The 23,577-nt window shown below is 40.6% G+C and overlaps 1 protein-coding gene across 1 annotated transcript; it reads right to left on the bottom strand.

Moving 5' to 3' along the window:
- Positions 1 to 1,998: 1,998 nt before the first annotated feature.
- Positions 1,999 to 17,640, bottom strand: faxdc2 (fatty acid hydroxylase domain containing 2). The gene is made up of 8 exons (XM_067424172.1): positions 17,522 to 17,640; positions 16,658 to 16,755; positions 16,459 to 16,562; positions 15,871 to 15,992; positions 13,732 to 13,937; positions 11,456 to 11,561; positions 8,598 to 8,764; positions 1,999 to 2,623 (listed from the first exon to the last, which is right to left on the bottom strand). Exons 1-8 carry the CDS (start codon positions 17,528 to 17,530, stop codon positions 2,464 to 2,466), a joined length of 972 nt encoding a protein of 323 aa, XP_067280273.1. The 5' UTR covers positions 17,531 to 17,640; the 3' UTR covers positions 1,999 to 2,463.
- Between the last annotated feature and the right edge of the window lie 5,937 nt (positions 17,641 to 23,577).

The raw sequence follows: 23,577 nt of genomic DNA, 5'->3' as shown, positions 1-23,577 counted from the left end.
TGTATAATGTGTATTTCCATCACAGGTTAGGTCTTAAATTTCACATAAGGTGGTATTAAAAAGGTTTTAAAATGTCTTAAATTTAACTTGTTTATATTTGTAGACACCCTGTGGTAAGAAGGCATGATGGATCGCATGATTTACGGCAAATTCTGACTCTACCATCTGAATGTCTCAACCGAAATCGAGACTCATAAGACCAGGCAACATTTTCCAGTCTGTCCAATTTTGGTGAGCTTGTGCAAATTGTCGCCTCTTTTTCCTATTTGTAGTGGAGATGAGTGGTACCCGGTGGGGTCTTCTGCTGGTGTAGCCCATCCGCCTCAAGGTTGTGTGTGTTGTGGCTTCACAAATGCTTTGCTGCATACCTCGGTTGTAACGAGTGGTTATTTCAGTCAAAGTTGCTCTTCTATCAGCTTGAATCAGTCGGCCCATTCTCCTCTGACCTCGAGCATCAACAAGGCATTTTCTCCCACAGGACTGCTGCATACTGGATGCTCTTCCCTTTTCACACCATTCTTTGTAAACCCTAGAAATGGTTGTGTGTGTAAATCCCAGTAACTGAGCAGATTGTGAAATGCTCAGACCGGCCCGTCTGGCACCAACAACCATGCCACGCTCAAAACGGCTTAAATCACCTTTCTTTCCCATTCTGACATTCAGTTTGGAGTTCAGGAGATTGTCTTGACCAGGACCACACCCCTAAATGCACTGAAGAACTGCCATGTGATTGGCTGATTAGATAATTACATTAAAGAGAAATTGAACAGGTGTTCCTAATAATCCTTTAGTTGTGTGTGTGTGTGTGTGTGTGTGTGTGTGTGTACAGTATAGACCAAAAGTTTGGACACCTCATTCAAAGAGTTTTCTTTATTTTCATGAGTATGAAAATTGTAGATTTACACTGAAGGCATCAAAACTATGAATTAACACATGTGGAATTATATACATAACAAAAAATGTGAAACAACTGAAAATGTCATATTGTAGGTTCTTCAAAGTAGCCACATTTTGCTTTGATTACCGCTTTGCACACTCTTGGCATTCTCTTGATGACCTGAAATGGTCTTCCAACAGTCTTTGGTTCCCAGAGATGCTCAGCACTTGTTGGCCCTTTCCCCTTCACTCTGCGGTCCAGCTGAACGCAAACCACTGGGTTCAGGTCCGGTGACTGTGGAGCCCAGCACCCCATCACTCTCCTTCAGGGTCAAAAAGCCCCTTACACAGCCTGGAAGTGTGTTTGGGGTCATTGTCCTGTTGAAAAATAAATGATGGTCCAGCTAAACGCAAACCGGATGTAATAGCATGCCGCTGCAAGATGCTGTGGTAGCCATGCTGGTTACTTTTGCTGTTTTTTTTTTTTTTTTTGTCTGAGTGACATGCACAACTTTATAATAACAATGTTATATTACAATATTTCTATTATATAATATTATATATAATATAATAATATTATAAGGATTTAAAAAAAGGATATGACAATACATTTATTTCGCAGCTAGGTGGCGCCCATCGGCTGTACACTCCAGTTTAGAGAAATAATTCAGCGCTCATTAATTGATCAAAATGGATAGATGGATTGGAAAGCTCAATTAGGACATTTCAGTAGCTTTTATAAACTTGCCTTAGAGAAAAACATTACTAGTGTGCATCTTGAGACGAGACATATCTTAAGATGTGCTTTCAGCTAAAACCGCTCAAACATAGATTTTAGTCTGGGACGAGCTTAATCCTCATCTGCCAAGCCGGGGATGGGACTTCTGTCCCCATTCAACTGCACAATTTCAAGATCACTTGCCATTTACAGTTAGATTTCGCATCTGGAAGAGAGGAGGACGTGGGTTTTTGCTCATACATTCAGTTTATAAACGCGGCTCTGGACTCCTCATGGGTGGTCAGGTCTGTACGGTAATGCATGGCAAAGGATTTCTTCATACATACTCTGGATCTGGAGGACAAATTGAACATTTTACTCTGATAATTAATAATGCAAACACACCCAGTGCACAGGTTAGTTTTAATCAGTGAGCTTCAGTCAGAACATCCAGAAACTGATGAAGACTAGTCATGAACCATCTCTAGATTTCAGTATTAAAATATAACATCCATCAAAAGTATTACAATTATTTATCAGCTGTATAAAGTGCTATTCTGACACAATCACAGACACAGATTAAGAGCAATAAAACACAGGAATGGATCGTCACATGACAGCGGGTTGAAGACAGCATGTGAACCCTGATCCCAGACTAGAGCAGCTTCAGATAAAGTGTACAGTAAATTAGCCTATATTAGTCAAACGCTTTAGGGTGAGGGACCTGAAGCTGAACGCAGGAGTGTGTGTCCATACTCCAGATCGATACACCTGCTGATGTTGGCAGTCAGACTCTTGTGTAAGAGTAAGGGACACGTGTGTGTGTGTGTGTGTGTGTGTGTGTGTGTGTGTGTGTGTGTGTGTGTGTGTTAATCCTGGGCCTTCTTGGCCTCTTCAGGGATGCTCTGGCTCAGCGGGGTCAGACTCAGCAGGACGGTGTGCCGATCGTACGCTTTTGAGTTACGAAACTTCTCATCTGTCCCATGAAGCCTGTCCAGAACGCCCAGCACGCCATAGCACTGATTAAACCTGCAGGAGAACAGAGGTGGACAAATACACAACTTCATTACTTGAGTAAAAGTTAAAGCACTGCTGGTCAAATATTACTCCGTTACAAGTGAAAGTTGTAAAAACAGATTTTTACTGCAGTAAAAGTACAGAAGTATTTGTTTTTAACAGTACTTAAGTATCAAAAGTAAATTTCCTTCTTTATGTCGCCGCATTATTGTATTATAGTTGTATAAATGCACATTATGCCATCATGGTTTAAGCCAGTCAGTGACGCTCCATCTGACACACTAGCAGACGACTAACTTAAACTCATTTAAATACTTGTAGAAAAGTTACAAAGCTGCTGTCACTTTAAGGCCGAATGCACGGATCCAATACACTGATACACATCTGATATTCTCACAACTTTACTCTTCTCTTTCTCCCAGACGTTTATATTTGTAATATTTTATAAGACAGGCACCAAGTGTATGCCAACTAAACTAATCTTGATTTTTTTTTTACTGAAACATACTTTAAAGTATGGCTGTGGGTGCAAACACTTGTGCCTAATAACCGTCGTCTTCCATTTTGCTATAAAATGGTGTTCAAAAAAAGTTGGGGAAATGTATATGACCCTATAATGCTGCGTTCACTCCGCACGCGAATGACGCGATTCGCGCGAGTGATTTACATGTTAAGTCAATGCAGAGACGCGAATAGGCATTCTGCGGCGCGATTCACGCGAATGAGGCGGCAATGATCACGCGAATCGCTCAAGTTGAAAAATCTGAACTTTGGCGGATATTCGCGCCGCGTTAACCAATGAGGAGCCTGCTTACTGCTGTCACGTGGTGAAGTGATGGATGGGAAACCCAGAGGCCAGAGTAATTTAAAAATACTACTGTATTGTGTCACAAAATGTAGTTTAAATAGTTTTTCAGGCGAGAATGTAGTTGTTTAAAGCTCAAATATGTGATTTATTTATTAAGAGAGCTCCTATTTGAAAATTTGATCTGGTGTTTTCGGAGGTGTGAGACCCAGGCGATCACCGGAGCTCAGCGCTCATCAACCCCGGTGAGAGCAGCCTTAACTCGGCTCGTCCTTCTGCCGACTGCCGCTGCCTGGCAGAACCCCCTCCTATGACACGAATTCGCGTCTGTTGTCAAGTGAATGTCGCACGCGAATGAAGCGAATGGATTCAAATTGTTCACGCGTCCAACTTCGCGCGAATAGCGTGATTTATTCGCGTCATTCGCGTGCGGTGTGAACGCAGCATAAGAGAGATTCCTGACAGACTGTCTGAAACAACAAAAAAACCTTTTAAAGAAGGAAAAAATCATCCATCGATTTTCAGAGCTGCTACAGAAACGACTTTCGACCTTGATAGAAATGTAGTGGAGTAAAAAGGACGATATTTGTCTTTCAAATGTAGTGAAGTTAAAGTCAGAAGATTGCAGAAAAAATAATACTCCAGTAAAGCACAGATACTCAAAAAGTGTCCTTAAGTACAGGACTCGAGTAAATGAGCTGAGGGACTGTCCAGCTCTGAGGAGAACAGAGGTCAAGCAGAAATCGCTCCTATATCCTATAAAATAGATTTCCGATTATAATCAATTTTACGAGTTAATACTAGTATCTATAACATACGTCATATTTATGATATTTTATTTAGACCATATTAATCATATACACAATTTTTAAAAAAAAAGGTAATAAAGGCTGTTATAAATATAAATGAGTTGTATCAGGTACAATGGGCTAAAGCACACCCTAAGAAAAATGAGCTAGTTCTTCAAAACAGTTCATACTTGTGCAAAAAAATCTCTAGCAACGTTTGCAGTATTTTCTGTTTATTTTGATTAATAAAATAATTAACCATTGTTCAGTAAATATTAAAATGTTAATATAAAATATTTTTAAAATACAGAAACAAATTTAAGTAGCCTAAATAATCTGAAAACATTGAATGAATGAGATCCCATAATAATTTAATAAAGTTATCGTTGTAACAACTAATATATTTGTATTATATGATATGATTATTATCATATTTTTATTATAAATATGATGTTACCTCTAAGATGGACACCCAACTTAAGATATTTACCAGCTGAATCTTAACCATCATGTCAACAAATGGAAGTCAGTCAGCTGTTTATTATCAAGTTAAATATGCCTTTTACCCCAAATACCATAGTTTACATATTCTGTTATTAAAAAACTGTTGCGTATGATTTACATAAATCATAAACAAGACCTTTGTCGCAAAATATATTCAATAATTTTAGTGATTCTCATTTGCTACTTAATAAATAGAAAAGAGATCAAATTAGCCCAGAATCAACTTTTTGGAAGAATAATTAGAACAACATAAATGTAATTAGCACTAAAGCCTAACAGTTGTATTGACAGTACGATTGTAAAAGGTTTGTTATTAATTCTCTATATTAAGATGATACTCAACCCCCCTATAGTGCTCCTTTTTTTGGTTTGGGCCACTGCCCCTCAAAATGTCTGTGCACGGCCCTGGACTCAGTTGTGGTAAACAGGATTGGGTAATCCTGAAATGTGGTATTAGGACCACAGTGATCCAATCGCATGTTCCTTTAAAAAACGGGCATAGAAGTAAGATGATCAGGTGATCCTGGATAACAAAACATGGGATTTCTAAATCCGGATCAATCTGATCCAGATTTTTTTAACTGGGCCCAGGCTATATGCGATCACCAGAGAAAGTGCTGGAGTTAGAGTAAGTAATGTAATTATGAAGTTACGTAATGGGGTAATAGACTACAAAATGGTGCCCGTTTTAGTTTAAGATCACTCTTCCCAACTGATGTCAAAGAGCACATAAGGTGGATAGATTTTTTGCACATCAAAAATGAAGAGGCGATCATTGACTAATAAACTGGTTGCACAAAACAGCTGTAAACGGATGTGATATGGAGTGATAGGATTTGCAAATCATTGGAGCTTTTCTCTGAAAATGGGCCATAGATTGAGCGTTACATGATGCATCCCCAGTCTGCATGTCGGCGTCCTCACGAGAGCTATCAGTTGAACGGGTCGCCGTTATCTTATGAGAGCAAAGGTGACTGCAGGAGTTAATGTAGAGCAGAGGTGAGAGGCTCACTGATTGGACGACAGCTCAGCTCAACTCTTCCTCACAGTCATAAACCGTCTCTTACTGCACACTATTAGCACCAGATGCACCGGCCACCAATCAGGGGCTAGCTGCATAAACTTAGCCACTAAGTTAAGACTGTGTCTAAGCACTAATTTTTCAAATTGAAATTCAAATTGAACTGATCTACATTTACATTTACATTTAATCATTTAGCAGACGCTTTTATCCAAAGCGACTTACAAAAAAGAGGAGAGTAATAGAAGCAACGGAACAGACAAGGCCAACAACCTGGAAGAGCTGTACGAAATCTCAATTAATTAGCACAGTACACCACAATTTTTTTTTTTTTTTTTTTTTTAAAGACAGACATCTACAACAAAAACTCACGTCCGCAAAGTGCCGAACACTGGATTTTGATAGCTATGATAACATTTTATGATCTACCATTTTATGTAACTGATTTTAAAAAGTTAGGACCGGTCTTAAAGAAAAAAATGGGATGACTTACTTTTAAGACTAGTCTAAGGCCCCAGAACCATTTTTTAAAATTAATTTTAGCCTACTTGTGCACAAACTGTATTGCAGTAATTTTCTAAAATGCACTTTGTGTGGGAATATTACGAAGTCTGCAAACGTACAGCGGTAATCAGAGAAATCCTTCGGCCCGTCTGCTGTGCTCATTTTGACTGGTGTCTGAAGCATCATTTCACAAATCTACAGTCAGACCGTTCAGTCTTAAAATTATACATACATCTAATTTAAACCAAAAACAACAGTTCATGTTAAAAAAAAATTGTATCGTGACTAAAATGCAGTGGTTGCCCTTTAATTTCAAATGGCTGAAATTGTTTTGTTTAAACAATCATAAAATTTGATTAAACAAAGACAAATAAATTATTTAATAACTTTGCTTAAACAAAAAAAAGTTAACTGAAAACTGGATCAGAAAACTGGAATAGACACCAATTTTTATTTTTAACCCTTGTAATTAGTTAGGCATTAGGTAATTTCTGTGAACAAATACAGTATTTACAAGAAAGAAAAATTTCACTACATTTCACTTCTGGAACATAACTTGTAAATACACTATATCACCAAAAGTTGCCTGCCTTCACACACACATGAGCTTCCCATTGTTAACCCGTGGGGTTTAATCTGGAGTCGGCCCACCCTCTCTAACAGCTCCAGCTCTTCTAGGAAGGCTTTCCTCAAGGTTTAGGAGTGTGTTTATGGGGATTTTTGCCCATTCTTCTAGAAGCTCATTTGTGAGGTCAGGCACTGATGTTGGACGAGAAGGCCTGGCTCTCAGTCTCCGCTCTAATTCATCCCAAAGCTGTTCTATCGGGTTGAGCTCAGGACTCTGTGCAGGCCAGTCCAGTTCCTCCACACCAAACTCCTCATCCATGTCTTTATGGACCGACGCTTTGTGCACTGGAGCGCAGTCATGCTGGGACAGGAAGGGGCCGTCCACAAACTGATCCCACAAAGTCTGGAGCATGAAATTGTCCAAAATGTCTTGGTGAAGCATTAAGAGTTCCTTTCACTGGAACTAAGGGGCCAACCCCTAAAAAACAACCCCAACCCACAACCCCCCCTCCACCAAACTTTACAATTGGCACAATGCAGTCAGGCGAGTCCCGGTCTCCTGGCTATGGCCAAACCCAGACTCGTCCATGGGATTGTCAGACTGAAGCGTGATTGGTCGCTCAGAGAACACGTCTCACTGCTCTAGAGTCCAGTGGCGGCTGCTTTACTCCACTGCATCCCACGCTTTGCATTGCTCTTGGTGATGTAAGGCTTGGATGAGCTGCTCGGCCATGGAAACCCATTCCATGAAGCTCTCTCCGCTGTTCTTGAGCTCATCTGAAGGCCACAGAAGTCTGGAGGTCTGGAGCTGTTGACTCTGCAGAAAGTTGGTGACTTCTGCGCACTGTGACCCTCAGCATGCGCTGACCCCGCTCTGGGATTTAACACTTCGTGGCTGAGTTGCTGTTGTTCCCAATGGCTTCCTCTTTGTTATAATCCCGCTAACAGTTGAGTGTGGAATATTTAGTAGTGAGGAAATGTCAGGAATGGCCTTATTGCACAGGTGTCAGCCTATCACGGCCCCACGCTTGAGTTCACTGAGCTCCTGAGAGCGACCCATTCTTTCACTAATGTGTGTAGAAGCGTCTGTAGGCCGAGAGCTGGAGTTATACACCTGTGGCCATTAAGAGATCGAACACCTGAACTCAGTGATCTGGAGGGGCGGCCCATTACTTTTGGCAATATAGTGTATAACAAAACATTCCTCATTTACTTCTAATGGAGCACAAAGACTAAAAATAATGCAGCGTACAAGTCAACATTTAGAATCACTGTAAAAGGGACTACCATTCACACACAGTCTGTTATGATTTTTTTAAAAAAAGGTTAGTTCACCCAAAAATGAAATGTCAATAAAAACATCATCACAGTAGTCCATATGAGACATCAGTGGGTTAATTAGAATCTCTTGAAAAGTCGAAAATACATTTGGGTCCAAAAATAACAAAAACTACGACTTTATTCAGCATTGGCTTCTCTTCCGCGTTTGTGTTCAATCCTCAAATAAAGATTCAAACGGTTATGAGTCAGTGAATCGATTCATGATTCAGATCGTGTGTCAAACTGCTGAAATCACGAGACATTGGCGATCCGGCGATGTTTTTATTCCCTTTCTGGACATGGACAGTATAGTGTGCATACACTTGCATACGCTCTCGGACTAAATATAAAATATCTTAAACTGTGTGTGAAGATGAACGGAGGTCTTACGGGTGTGGAGCGACATTAGGGAGAGGAGTTAATGACAGACATTTCATTTTTGGCTGAACTAACCCTTTAAGGTTAGCCTAGACTTACTTGAGATGGTGGAAGTCGTGGAACTCGGGCGAGGGCAGCAGGGGTAAGTGATATCCGCAGTGAGAGACGGTCGTCACCAGCAGAGCGATGGTGAACCACAGGCTGGTCGTGGAGACGTGAGAGCCGAGCAGAACCGGGCCTGCCAGAGCCGGCAGCATGTTGGACAGCTGCACACACACACACACACACACGAAGCGTTTTAACACACACTCGCGGTACGGGTCACATCTGAGCCCGCCAGAGGTGGACAAATACACAACTTCATTACTTGAGTAAAAGTACTACTGGTCAAATATTACTCCGTTACAAGTGAAAGTTGTAAAAATAGATTTTTACTGGAGTAAAAGTACAGAAGTATTTGTTTTCAAAAGTACTTAAGTATCAAAAGTAAATGTCCTTCTTTATGTCGCCGCATTATTGTATTATAGTTGTATAAATGCACATTATGCCATCATGGTTTAAGCCAGTCAGTGACGCTCCATCTGACACACTAGCAGACGACTAACTTAAACTCATTTAAATACTTGTAGAAAAGTTACAAAGCTCTTTATAAAGCTGCTGTCACTTTAAGGCCGAATGCACGGATCCAATACACTGATACACATCTGATATTCTCACACTGTTCACCTTCACTGAAGACAGAATCAACTTTGTTTATGTGAATCCTCCACTAAATGAGCATTTGGACATCCGTCTTCTTCCATTTTGCTCTAAACTATAAATCAGTGTTTAATAAATGCTGTGAAATCATTGAACTTCACGAGACTCTACAAGAGTGATTCCTGAAAGGCTTTCTGCAAAAACCCAAACACCTTTTAAAGAAGAAAAAAATCATCACTGACTTTCAAAGCTGCGACAGAAACGACTTTCCACTTCGAGGAGCTTGATAGAAATGTAGTAGGAGTGTAACGGTACATGTATTCGTACCAAACCGTTTCGTGCACCGAATGGTACGAATGCAATCTTTAACAGCTAACAGTCGGCTTGTTTTAAGAACACACTTCAATCCGAGTTCCCAAACGAACATATTAGGTATTCAGTGCATGAAATTCAAACGATAAATGCCATTTTGACACTCTTTATGTGACGTGACTGATCACTGTATAGGCGCGTCAGTTTAAACGGCGGCGGCACGCGAGTGATCTCTTAAAGTAGCACTAGGTAACTTTTCAACCTTCATAATATACTTTTTAAGACTCTTGTGATGATAAATCGACTTACAATAGGTTGAATGACACGTCTGCCATAGCCTGATGGGGTCTGTATCGTTTTTAATCGTACTTTTAAACTTCGGGTTTCGGGTAGTAACCCGAGAACAAAAAGAACTACAAAATTCGACTGCTTTACGGCATATACGTCACTTCCACCAACACACACACTTCCTTACAGTCGGACGTGCGAGCCCAACTTTGTTTGTCGGATAATATAGTCATGTCCGAAGCAGCACAGACAAATAAGAAAGAAAAGGTTTTGTTGGAGGAAAGCAATAAGAGGAAACGAGAGAGTGCTGTGATTAAAGGCAGGACGAGGATCAACATGTGACCAGCGTTTGCTCGTCGGCGTGAGCTGAAGGAGGCGTGCCCGACCGATGCTGTCCTGCTTGTTACGGTGATTACCGACCACTCAAACACTGAACTGAAGGATCATATAGATTCTGGAAAACGCTAACCAATAGACTACTATAATGACGCTGGCTTGTAAACGTGAGCATCGTGATTATTTGGCGTTTGAAAAAAATAAAACCCATGAAATGATATTCATATGACCTGCTGGAGCATCTGCCACTGACTGTACCTGATGAAGACATTTCACACGCGACGCCAGAAGAACAGCTGCATGTGAACACCTCCAGCAGTGTTCAGGGGAACTGTTAGCGCTGCACCGACCCGCGGGACGCTTTTATGAAGTTATTTGGCCCGCCCCGCACCACTGGATATATTTTTACAACCCGCTGCGCACCCGCGACCATTAAATAGACATACGGGTCCGCGGGTTATGAGACGACCCGCGCATCACTAGCTCAGGGCTATCAGGGTTGTCATGTCAACAAATGCACGCGCGATGGCATCCCCTGATGTAGGATGACAGAGCTTACGACAGTAGTTGAGGACATTATTTTTTCCAAACTGTAGGGGGACCCCGAGAGCAAAAGTAGCCAAGTGGGGCTTTAAGGTATGTTCAGGATACAGTACACATACTGAAACGTATATGTCGTGTAATTCCTCAATCGGTGTTTCAAACGCAGAAAGACAAAACAGCTTGAGAAAAATGTCCCGTAGCATTTACCTCAGGCCAGTCATTCAGTTTCCACAGCTTAGTTCGCAAAAGAAACAAACTCTTTCGCTAAAAATATGCAGCTATATTAGCCTATATTTATTATTTAGAAGTTAATGCAAAAACCGCCTTATGTGAAGCTTATGAGTGTTAGTTATTATATCTAAAAATTAAATAACTGAATTGAGGCTAATAGTTGGGCTCTGTTGTTAAGCTTTAATATTACAATGTGTAGCCTAAGTAGAGACTCCCTATATTTACAGCATTATCTTTAAGAAACGTTTAGTTATAATTTAATCAATTTAGACTTTTTTTTTTTCAGTAAACCACTGTTGAATCAAAATAAATAAAAAGTAATTTTGTAAAACTACTGTACCGAAATCATACCGAACCATCAGATCTGTGTACCGTTACACCCCTAAAATGTACTGGAGTAAAAAGTATGATGTTTGTCTTTCAAATGTAGTGAAGTTAAAGTCATAAGCTTGGAGAACAAATAATACTCCAGTAAAGCACAGATACTCAGTGTCCTTAGGTAAAGTACTGGAGTAAATGAGCCTGTCCACATCTGAGCCGGGTCTTACCACGTGCTCCACCGGATGAGCGTAGAGCGCCACCACTCCCACCGGAGCCGTCCATTCGTGATGGATCTTGTGGATGCTCTTATAGAGCGACGGATGGTGAACCAGCCTGGAAGAGCAGAGTGAGTGAGTGAGTACGTGATTCTGTGTGTGATAGGACCGGTCAAACACACACACACGTCCTGTTTCTACCCCTGTTTTAATACTATTTGTTAATCCCCCTCACCTTCCCGATTTCTCATCCTTACAGGCACTGAAGTCATAATGAGACATCTGAGGCTTTGTTCAAACCCACATTAAACAATAAAATACTATAATGTGTTATAGTAAAATGACTGTAGTAAATACTAAAGTGTTTCTGGAACATACTATTGTTAAGATACTATATCTACTTTATCCACTCCTGATTTCTAACACAGAGCAGAAACTAAAGCTGATGCTCAGTGTTTTCTTCCTGGTCTCCGGATGTGTTCATGTGTAAATTGGGTGAGCTCATTTCCATTAGGTCCATTAGATCTAAAAACAAGTCTTATTTCTGTTTGGGACACAAACAAGAAACAAGATTATTTTTCTCACCCCATTGATAGATCATTTTGCCTGCTTTAAGCAAAAACTCACTTGATGTTTTTTCCCAGAAAACAAGGAAAAATATCTCATGTCGTTTTACTGATCTGGTAAATGCATCTTGATTTAAGAATTATAAGATATTTGGACTGGAAACGAGACAAAAATACTAAATAAGAAGAGCAGTTTTTGCAGTGTGGGGATAAAGGTTGTCAACGACTCATTTTCCATCATAGATTTCACTGAGGAAAGTAACAGAAGTATGAAGCGAGCGTCTGACCTGTGTGTGTAGTAGAAGACCATCAGGCCAACACACACACCCGTCTGACCTATGTGTGTAGTAGAAGAGGATCTCCTCCATCAGGCCGCAGATGGCCAACACACACACACACACACACACACACACACACACACACACACACACACACACACACACACACACACACACACGTCTGACCTGTGTGTGTAGTAGAAGAGGATCTCCTCCATCAGGCCGCAGATGGCCAACACACACACACACACACACACACACACACACACACACACACACACACACACACACACACACACACACACACACACACACACACACACACACACACACGTCTGACCTGTGTGTGTAGTAGAAGAGGATCTCCTCCATCAGGCCGCAGATGGCCAACACACACACACACACACACACACACACACACACACACACACACACACACACACACACACACACACACACACACACACACACACGTCTGACCTGTGTGTGTAGTAGAAGAGGATCTCCTCCATCAGGCCGCAGATGGCCAACACACACACACACACACACACACACACACACGTCTGACCTGTGTGTGTAGTAGAAGAGGATCTCCTCCATCAGGCCGCAGATGGCCAACACACACACACACACACACACACACACACACACACACACACACACACACACACACGTCTGACCTGTGTGTGTAGTAGAAGAGGATCTCCTCCATCAGTCCGCAGATGGCCAACACACACACACACACACACACACACACACACACACACACACACACACACACACACACACACACGTCTGACCTGTGTGTGTAGTAGAAGAGGATCTCCTCCATCAGGCCGCAGATGGCCAACACACATACACACACACACACACACACACACACACACACACGTCTGACCTGTGTGTGTAGTAGAAGAGGATCTCCTCCATCAGGCCGCAGATGGCCAACACACAAACACACACACACACACACACACGCGTCTGACCTGTGTGTGTAGTAGAAGAGGATCTCCTCCATCAGGCCGCAGATGGCCAACACACATACACACACACACACACACACACACACACACACACACACACGCGTCTGACCTGTGTGTGTAGTAGAAGAGGATCTCCTCCATCAGGCCGCAGATGGCCAACACACATACACACATACACACACACACACGTGTCTGACCTGTGTGTGTAGTAGAAGAGGATCTCCTCCATCAGGCCGCAGATGGCCAACACACATACACACATACACACACACACACGCGTCTGACCTGTGTGTGTAGTAGAAGAGGATCTCCTCCATCAGGCCGCAGATGGCCAACACACATACACACACACACACACACACACCCGTCTGACCTGTGTGTGTAGTAGAAGAGGATCTCCTCCATCAGGCCGCAGATGGCCAACACACATACACACACACACACACACACACCCGTCTGACCTGTGTGTGTAGTAGAAGAGGATCTCCTCCATCAGGCCGCAGATGGCCAGCTCCAGCAGGACCCAGTGGAAGGTGGGCAGCTCCGGGCCGCACGGGTCCCCGCGCCACTGCATCAGCATATAGGTGAGAACCACCACCGGCCCCGACAGACACACCTGGTTAAACAGCACCGTCCTCACCGCCCCACGCAGACGCTCCGGATCCACCTGGGGGAGAGATCACACAAAAATGAAATGTCTGTCATTAACTCCTCACCCTAATGTCGCTCCACACCCGTAAGACCTCCGTTCATCTTCACACACAGTTTAAGATATTTTATATTTAGTCCGAGAGCGTATGCAAGTGTATGCACACTATACTGTCCATGTCCAGAAAGGGAATAAAAACATCATCACAGTAGTCCATATGAGACATCAGTGGGTTAATTAGAGTCTCTTGAAGCATCCAAAATACATTTGGGTCCAAAAATAACAAAAACTACGACTTTATTCAGCATTGGCTTCTCTTCCGGGTCTATTTTCAGCTCCTGAGGTATGCTTCCTGTGGGAACCGTCATCTTAACTACAAGGGTTACAAGGGTAGCGCTTCCTTTTGATGCTCCCAAAAAACATTCGACTCACTATCAGTGACTCTGACAAATGCTTTTCTTACTTAGTAATTTTGTCTAGTTTCCAGTCCAAATATCTAAATATTCTTAAATCAAGATTTATTTACTAGATGAGTAAAATGACAGAAGATATTTTTGCTTGTTTTCTGGGGGTTAAGGGTTTTTGCTTAAAACAAGCAAAATAATCTGCCAATGACGTGAGAATAATAATCTTGTTTTCTGTTTAAATTAAGATTATTTTTCTCACCCCATTGGCAGATTATTGATCTTATTTTAAGCAAAACCTCACTTCATTTTCTTAATTACTTAAGAGTAATTTTCCCCCCAAACAAGACAAACTTTTGCTTGTCTAGTAAATACTTCTTAATGTAAGAATTTTTAGATATTTAAAATACTACGTAAGAAGAGCATTTTTGCAGTGAAGTCCCTTATAGTGAGTAAAGTGTCTACGGTAAAGGTTACTCTAGGGTAAAAACAATCTGAACTGAACTGAGAGAAAACATTTCCAGGCAATGTGCAACTGATTAATATTATCAGACTTTTAAAAACATGTTGGTTTATATAACGACTGAATCTGTCAGTGAACTCTGAACTTTATGGGTATTATTGAGTGTCTCTGCTTTAACAGCCAGACATTATTATTATACACTACATCATCTAACCATGGAAGTGTTTATGACTGTCTGATTATATATGCTGTGTGATCTAAAGTCATGCAATGCGTGCTGAAATTATTATCAATACTGACAGTTATCAGAGAAAGTTATCACTTTATAGGCTAATATGTTCTTTCAACTGCATTATGATAGGACTGTGAGCTACAGTACAGAAATACAGGTGAACCCTGAGTCGTGTGCTACACACAGAGGAAAACATGTACACTAATATATCAATACATAGTGATATTTGCAGATATATTACTAATAAACCCTACAAATCATTGCACGATGCATCAAACAAATCACTGAAACATACTCAGTAATATCAACGCTAACATAATTTTTAAGTTTCATTTGTTAATCTTTAACGCTATTGAAACATGTCTGCATTATTATTTGAGTCACACACCGAGGATCATGCGATTTGTCTAATGACAAGTCTTTTAAGAAACGTACTGGTCAAATAGTTTCAGTGCAATATTCATTAAGGTTGCTTTAATCTTTCACTGTCAGCTAAATAATTAAGCGAATATTAAATATGTTTTCCAGCCTCAGCACGAAATAATGAGTGAAATCTGGGTCCGGGTCTCTTCTCCGTTATACCAGGACTGCCACTTTCCATTATTCACATAAGAGGAACAGACCAATTCATGTGATGATTAATCCAGCAATCTCATACTTTTAGTCATTAATACTTGGATTCATACACACTCAAAATTAAGTAACCTTATGGCATTTAATTATTTAAATAAAAAGACCAACATTCCCTGAAAAACCCCCTGATGTTCAAGACCAGGTTACGGCTCGGGCCTAGAGTGAATGGCGTAGTGTGTGAAACAGACAGTAATGATACAGTGTTTAACAGGACAGTACCGGATTGTTTTTGTCAGGCTGAATCCTGTAGCGTGTGATGAAGTTTGGCTTTCCTGTCGTGTCCACAACCATCAGCAGGGCGTTAAACAACCAGAACGAAAGCGTCGGCACCAACATGGTCCCTGTTTAACACCACAGAAAACATGATTCATTCACTATTCATATTAGGGCACTTTCAACTTTGCATCGTTGGGAAATTGCACTGTCAGAAAAAAGGGTACATTGCTGTCACTGGGGCGGTACCCTAAGGTACAAAACCGGAAAGGTACTAATATGTACCATTTAGGGGTAAGTAAGGTACAAAGATGTACCTTTTCACTTTTGTACCTTTTGTACCACCCCAGTGATAGCCGTGTACCTTTTTTTCTGAGTGTGTGTATTAAATAAAGTTGCACAATACAGTGGCCTTTGCCAAAATGTTGCCATTTAAGTGAACTTTTCCAGGTCTGGAAAAGCGATCGATGTGCATCTGTTTTGCACTTTAAGCCAGAGTTCAGTCTAGAACAACAGATGCATGAACATTTCCTAATCAGTGTCCAGAGGGGAAGTCGCATAAAGGTTAAAAACAAGGTTTACAACTTCTCTGACCGATAAAAAACAAGGCAGCCTCATTTCCACCCAAGGCGAGGTGAAGTTTGGTCCACTGTGTCTGCCAGAAATCTCCAGACGCTCCCCAAAACCTCTGCAAATGCCTAAAACACAAACAGATCATTAATGACGGAAGACAATCATAAAGGACACGACAAACAACCGAAACAGGGGAGGAAAGGAAGGCAAAACTGCTCACCATGTCACTGAGTTTCTAAACCCAACCAGGAAGAAAAGCCCAGATCCGATGACAAAAGCTGCTTTCTTCAGCGAGTCCCAAAGTCCTCCAGTGTTTTCCTGAGTTTAGAGATGAAATGCCTCATCATTTGGCTTGCACCTCAACTAATGTATAAAGAGCCGGTATTGAACTGACTCATGCACTTTTATAGACATACACATCTCTATTCCCCACATAATAAAGTCATCAAAACTAAGAAATAACACGATATGTGCCCCTGGAGCTCAACACCAGTCATAATCTCACGGGTATATCTGTTGGGAAAGCCAACTATACACTATAATGGTCAAAATGATCCATTTTTCTTTCATGCCAAAAATCATTAGGATATTAAGATCACATTCATATATCATAAATGTATTATTAGTAGTAATATGCATTGCTAAGGACTTCATTTGGACAACTTTAAAGCAGATTTTCTAAATATTTAGATGTTTTTGAACCGTCAGATTCCAGATTTTCAAATAGTTCGGCTAAATATTGTCCTATCAAACCACACAATGAAAGATTATTCAGCTCTTAGATGATTATACATCTGACCCATACGACTGGTTTTGTGGTCCAGGGTCATTATTTCTGACAAAATTAACAAGCTAAATGTGCATAAACAATTCAGCATGTATTATTACATAATATTAATATATTTTCTAAGTGCAGTTACAAGTCAATATTTGCGCGATTTTTTGTTTCCATCAAATGAAAGCAGTTTCACTCTCGTTTCTTATGCAAAATAACACTGCAGCGATGATGTGAGAACAGACACATTAGAGTTCAGAGAGACTAAACAAACCCAAACACTGAAGAAGAATAAAGAGAGAGACTCACTCTGTCCATGGCGGTGTGTGTGTGAGTGTGTGTGTGTGTGAGTGTGTGTGTTCACACAGGCGCTCCGAGCGCGTGTCTGTTTATACTGTACTTGTTTACAGCCGCGGCTGCGTCATCAGCTGGTCTGTGATTGGTCAAGCGATGATCAGCTGACAATCCGGTAAAATGACTGAGGAAACACTAGCCGCTGCTCCTTTCTTCCAGGAATACTTAATATATTAATAATAAATAATATATAAAAGGTATTTGAATATACAAATAATACATGACATTAATACTGAATAGCTTATCATAGACACAGCAGATGGTTCTAATAGAGAGATTTATTTGTGAGCAATGATAAGCTAATACATTTATTGACTCGTTAAAGGCACAATATGTAAGATTTTAGGATTCAAATGTAAAAAAGCCACTAGAACATTGTTATATAATTAGTTGACTTGTGTACATTATCCCAAATGTTTCCAAGAATGTTTAAATTCAGAGAAATAAGTGATTTTAACCAGGACACGGCCTGTGTCTTTGTGTGTGTGTGTGTGTGTGTGTGTGTGTTGCCTGTCAGCGACATTTCTAGACTGCAGATCCGAGAAATGCCAAAAATGTTGTACCTGGGACCTCATTTTTCAACGGTGCGTACGCACAGTTCTGTGCGTAGTGAGTGTGTAAGAACAGTTTCACGCAAAGTGTGGGATTTACCAACGTGTACTTATACGTAGAAATGTGTGTAAATATAAGCACACCTCTGAGCATGCTTACGCAGATAATCTAGTGGTAGAATAGCGACACTACACATAAAAAGCATTTAAGAGTGTCACAGTAAGCATTAAGCAATCCACATATGTCCTGTGTTTCCTTTAAAACACTCAATTTATAGTTAGTCTAGTTTTAAACACAATGCTTAATTGGTGTCAAACCCTATAAAAGACAGATGTGAAATATATTTGTCTCAGTGCAATGGCTTATCTTGCGTTATTGGAAGACTTGGCAAACAATGCGTTCCGCAGAGAGTGCGTTTTCCAAGATCGCGCTGATCTGCTTTGCGAGAGCACAGAGTGGCTTCTAAGTAGGTACCGCTTTCCCAAAAATGTACTGCTGGATTTGTGTTGTGATTTAGGACCAGTGTTGGAGAGAGAAACAAATCGCACGAAAGCCATTCCCGTTCACATCCAACTCCTGTCCACCCTTGGATTTTTAGCTACTGGCACATTTCAGCGTGAGGTTGGAGACATATGTGGTATATCCCAGCCATCAGTGAGTAGTATCATGCCGGCAGTGTTGGATGCAATTATTTCCTTGGCCCCAACCTACATCCAGTTCCCTTATCGAAATCCTCAACAAGCCGCAATAAAACGGGACTTTCATGCCATTGCTAGATTCCCAAACATAATTGGAGCTATAGACCGCACCCACATTGCCATAAAAGCACCATCAACCAACGAATTTAATTATGTAAATAGAAAAGGGTTTCATTCTGTTAACGTGCAAATAATTTGTGATGCAAATTTGTTGTTATTAAACGTCGTTGCGCGGTGGCTTGGGAGAACACACGACTCGTTCGTTCTGCAGAATAGCTCTGTGGGTGTGCGTCTCCAAGAAGGCGCTGTTGAGGATGGCTGGCTCATTGGTGAATTTAAGGCTACAACATGTTTAAAATGCTATTGTAGGGCTATGTACAATTACTTAAAACTATTTCATCATAAGGTGATCAAGGTTATCCGCTAAAGTCATGGCTAATGACCCCCCTAACCAACCCGAGGACCGAGCAGGAACAGGCATACAACCGTGCCCATGCGCGCTCAAGGAGCACAGTTAAGCGCGCAATAGGCCTGCTGAAAGGACGATGGCTGTGTCTGTCAAGCACGGGAGGGACACTGCAGTATCAGCCAGAAAAAGCATGCAAAATCATCATGGCTTGCAGTGTGCTACACAACTTGGCCATCAGACAGGGCATCCCTCTGCAGGAACCCCCAAGACCAGACGGCCATATGCCCGATGCAGTGCCCCTGCCACCTCCTAATGCCGCTGGCATTCAGACAAGACAGAGGATCATACAGAGATTCTAGGTAAGTCTGGCCATTGGTCGAGTGCAGAAACATTACAGCGATTTCATTTTGTGTTTTGCAGCTTCGTGGAAACAAATAACTGAAATCACGTTAGTCAGTGGTTTATGGTTTATTAGCAATTGTATTTGCGCAAGAGGCAATCTGTTTCAGAGACTCGTTGATTTGAATCAATACATTCGTTATGTTGCTCAGTTGATCCTTTAGGTCATTAATGGATTTTGTTGTTTCCTCTTGATTTTGTAGCACCGCCTCACTCAGCACTCTTGGCGCACGGCGCATGGAAGGGGCAATGCATGGGCCCAGCTCCTCAAGCTCCTCAGGCACAACGGGTGTCGCTATTAAGGAAACAAATGTTCACATTAATTTAATTGAGTTTATTAAAAGTTTACAAATTGAAATAAAATGTATGCAAACACAATATCCTATTCCAGTTGGTTTATTTTACCTTCACTTTGGGTGTTAGATGGCCTGGTTTGTTCTGTCGCAAGAGCATCAGTGTCACTGTCCTTAGTAATCCCGGACAGAGCCGTGTCTCCGATGATGCAGGCTATGCGGTTGTCCAATGGGGAAAGTTCCGTTGTTGTCTGTCCTCCTCCAATTGCGAACATTTCTCGTCTGTGTGCTGTGACACGTTTTTTAGCCAATACTTTAATATCAAACTTTTTTTTATTTTATTTCTGGGACAGTTCTCTCCTCAGACCCAACGGAATTAACTGCATTGGTGACATTCTCCCATGCAGCATTTTTTCTTTTATTTGTCATTCCTCCTGCAGTGAATGAACTAAACAATATCTGTTGGTTGGATTCAACTTCCGAATGCACGGATCCAATACACTGATACACATCTGATATTCTCACACTGTTCACCTTCACTGAAGACAGAATCAACTTTGTTTATGTGAATCCTCCACTAAATGAGCATTTGGACATCCGTCTTCTTCCATTTTGCTCTAAACTATAAATCAGTGTTTAATAAATGCTGTGAAATCATTGAACTTCACGAGACTCTACAAGAGTGATTCCTGAAAGGCTTTCTGCAAAAACCCAAACACCTTTTAAAGAAGAAAAAAATCATCACTGACTTTCAAAGCTGCGACAGAAACGACTTTCGACTGTTTCGTGAGACGAGGATGAATTTGCATGATGTAAATCCGACAGATCCGATTCTCTGAGGCGCAAACTAACATGGCGGCGCCCATCGTGCATTATAGATCAACCAACGTGAACATCATGACAAAACACATTCACTTACACATATTTGCCAATCAGAATATCAGATAGCTCATGAGATAGTTAACAAGTTTGTGAATATTTTGAATAAAAAGAAAAACTATTATTAAAGTCATTACAGTCACTGCGGAAGTTCGGGTTGCCATAGAAACATGACGTGCTTCTGATGTGTTTTACTAGACACTGTTTGGATCATTAATGGACAGAAACTAATGACTGTTCTCCAGCTCAACACACTCTTATTGTTTAAATCTGGTGTTGTTGATTTGCTGGAGTTATCCAGACAGTGGTTCTTCTGGGTGGCGTCTCTAAGAAAAGTATTGACTATCCCTGACTGGCTGGGGCAGTTTTTCAGGGAAGATCGTTACTCGGTCATTGGACGCTCTAGCATAATAGTATTAATAATAATCATAACTGTGTGTTAATAGGCCAGAGGAGAACTGAGTCTGGTTTCTCTAAGGTTTATTTTTCTCCATCATGCCCTGATGGAGTTTGGGTTCCTTTGGTCGCCTTTGGCTTGGCTTGCTCAGTTGGGGACACTAACATTATGATCTAACTTATTCAACTAAATATATAAATACAATTAATACATTAGGTCTTATTTAATTCTATAAACTATAATACTGATCTGCCAGCATTGTCTCTCTATGATAATTTAAAATAAGCTGATAACATCACTGTTTACTCCAGAACGACTGTACAGCCAAATCTAATTCTGCTGCAGTATTGTCCTGTTTAACACTGAAGCTGCTCTGACACAATCGGCGTTGGAGAAGAGCGATAGAAATAAAGATGACTAGCATCACAAACTCCACATAAATCTTTCGGCGTTGATGGTCTTTCTGGCCCTGAAGCATGTTCTCCTGTTCTTAAAAGGGTTTCATGTTGGGTCAGGACAGACATCATGACGGTGTTGGCATATATCAGTCCCCGAGGGGAATATGTTTGTTTCAACTATACAATCTAGAGAGAATGCTGATTGTCTGGAGCACTGTGCAATATTTAGCTCACTGCGCTCGACGCACGTCCCAGGAGTCCTGAATGTAGGAGCGGATCTCCTGTTAACGGTCACCCCCTTTTTCAAAATATACATGAAAATTCACTATCCAAACTTAAATGGAATATTATAGACATAAGTTTGGTCTCATTTTAAAAAAGACAGTCAGCAGAGTATTGCTTAAGTGAAATCTCTTCAAATAATTAAAGTATATAAAAATTATAGAAGGTTAAATTTACTGTAAATCAAATATACTGTACTAGATATTTAATATTTAATATATGTGACGAAATAATTTGTACTCTAAAATTACTATCAAATCAAAGCCATAGGTCTAATCAATTTGTGTTCCAAATTTAAAGTTGATATCACAAAAATTGAAGTTCCCATGAGGTTTTGTTTAGGCGCTGTACCACACATAGCCACCGGGTGTCATTGAAATTCCATTGATTTTTTAAATGCAATTTCCAGTGTCAAATGTATATATTTTTTGTCCAAGTATTAGAAAACAGTTTCAGATATAGAACCGTGAGACTCAGACCTTTCCGACGATATGTGTTTTGTCAAGATTAGAAAAGGTTTTTATTATAAAGTAGTTAAATAAATATGAGATATGATGAGCCCACTTGGGGAGGAGCCTGCTAGAATATTTTAGAGCACCGTTTCCATGGTAACGCAAGGTCCGATTTCAAAACGGTTTCCACAGGATGAATCTTGAGTTCGTATGCTTTCGAATTATATATAGTTTTTCAACATTAGATCAGGATAAATATAGGATACAACTGTTTTAAACATGCAGTGGCAAATGGGCCCACCGGTGGGCCAGTGACAGTTAACAGGTTAGCAGTCCTGTTTGTTTAAGGGTTGGGGGACATTATTTGGTGGACCTTCACGGATGCTCTAGTGATTGACACTTGAGGTTGCAGCCTTTAGCCTCTTTGGTAGAGTATCCGACATTCACATATACTCCCGGCTGATACAAAGCCATATGCTAAATCGCTGAAGTAACCCTTTAATGTCCCAAATGATGTAAAGTTCTTATGTAACTATAATAGAACCAAAAAGGAACATCCCCCTAAAGTCAAATCAGGAACTTTGAACTGCAGCACTTTCATAAAGTTAAAAAAAGGAACTTTTAAGGAATGTTGCTCAAGGTCTGTGAGAAAGCTCTGCAACAGATCGATCCACACGTGACACGAGCAGCAGGGGCGTCGCACGGATTTATGCACTAACTTCAATTGTTTACATTTTCATAAAAGTTTATGATGATTGTATTAATGTGCACGTTCTCACTGAATGTTGACACGCATTCAGGTCGTGTAACATTAGGACACTGCAAATTAGATGCACCTTTAAATGGTTGTTTGTAAATGTTTTTGAATCCTGCCCCCCCCCCCCCCCCCCCCCATACAACTGGGACTAGTAAAGAAACAAAATAATGTATAATGATAATAATATCCCCATGAGTTATCATCTTTAATCATACCCTATTTGAAATACATTTATTTTAAACTAAGTACACTACAAATACATTAACATATTATATGCTTAATATGAATACATTGCTGTTGTACTTTTGTTATACTAAATTAATATACTTAAATAACTCAATATAAAGATAAACACTTAAGTACCCCTTTACTATGGAGCCCCGCACATGACATACAAGAAAAAAAAGGTAAACCGTGCGCATAATTTACTAATTCGTTCCCTCGATTTATAAATCGTGAGCAGGTTTTACTAATTCATTCCCTTGATTTCTAAAT

This window comes from Pseudorasbora parva, chromosome 18, assembly GCF_024679245.1.
Source record: "Pseudorasbora parva isolate DD20220531a chromosome 18, ASM2467924v1, whole genome shotgun sequence".
NCBI lineage: Eukaryota > Metazoa > Chordata > Actinopteri > Cypriniformes > Gobionidae > Pseudorasbora > Pseudorasbora parva.
The sequence above is the reverse complement of the archived record's forward strand: the minus strand, read 5'-3'. Positions and strand labels throughout refer to the sequence as shown.

Excerpts from the sequence above, each read along its gene's own strand:
- faxdc2 (XM_067424172.1), bottom strand. Across the intron at positions 13,938-15,870 it reads AGCCTGACAAAAACAATCCG|GTGGATCCGGAGCGTCTGCG; the intron begins GTACTGTCCTGT and ends TCTCTCCCCCAG. Across the intron at positions 8,765-11,455 it reads CTCATCCGGTGGAGCACGTG|CTGTCCAACATGCTGCCGGC; the intron begins GTAAGACCCGGC and ends GTGTGTGTGCAG.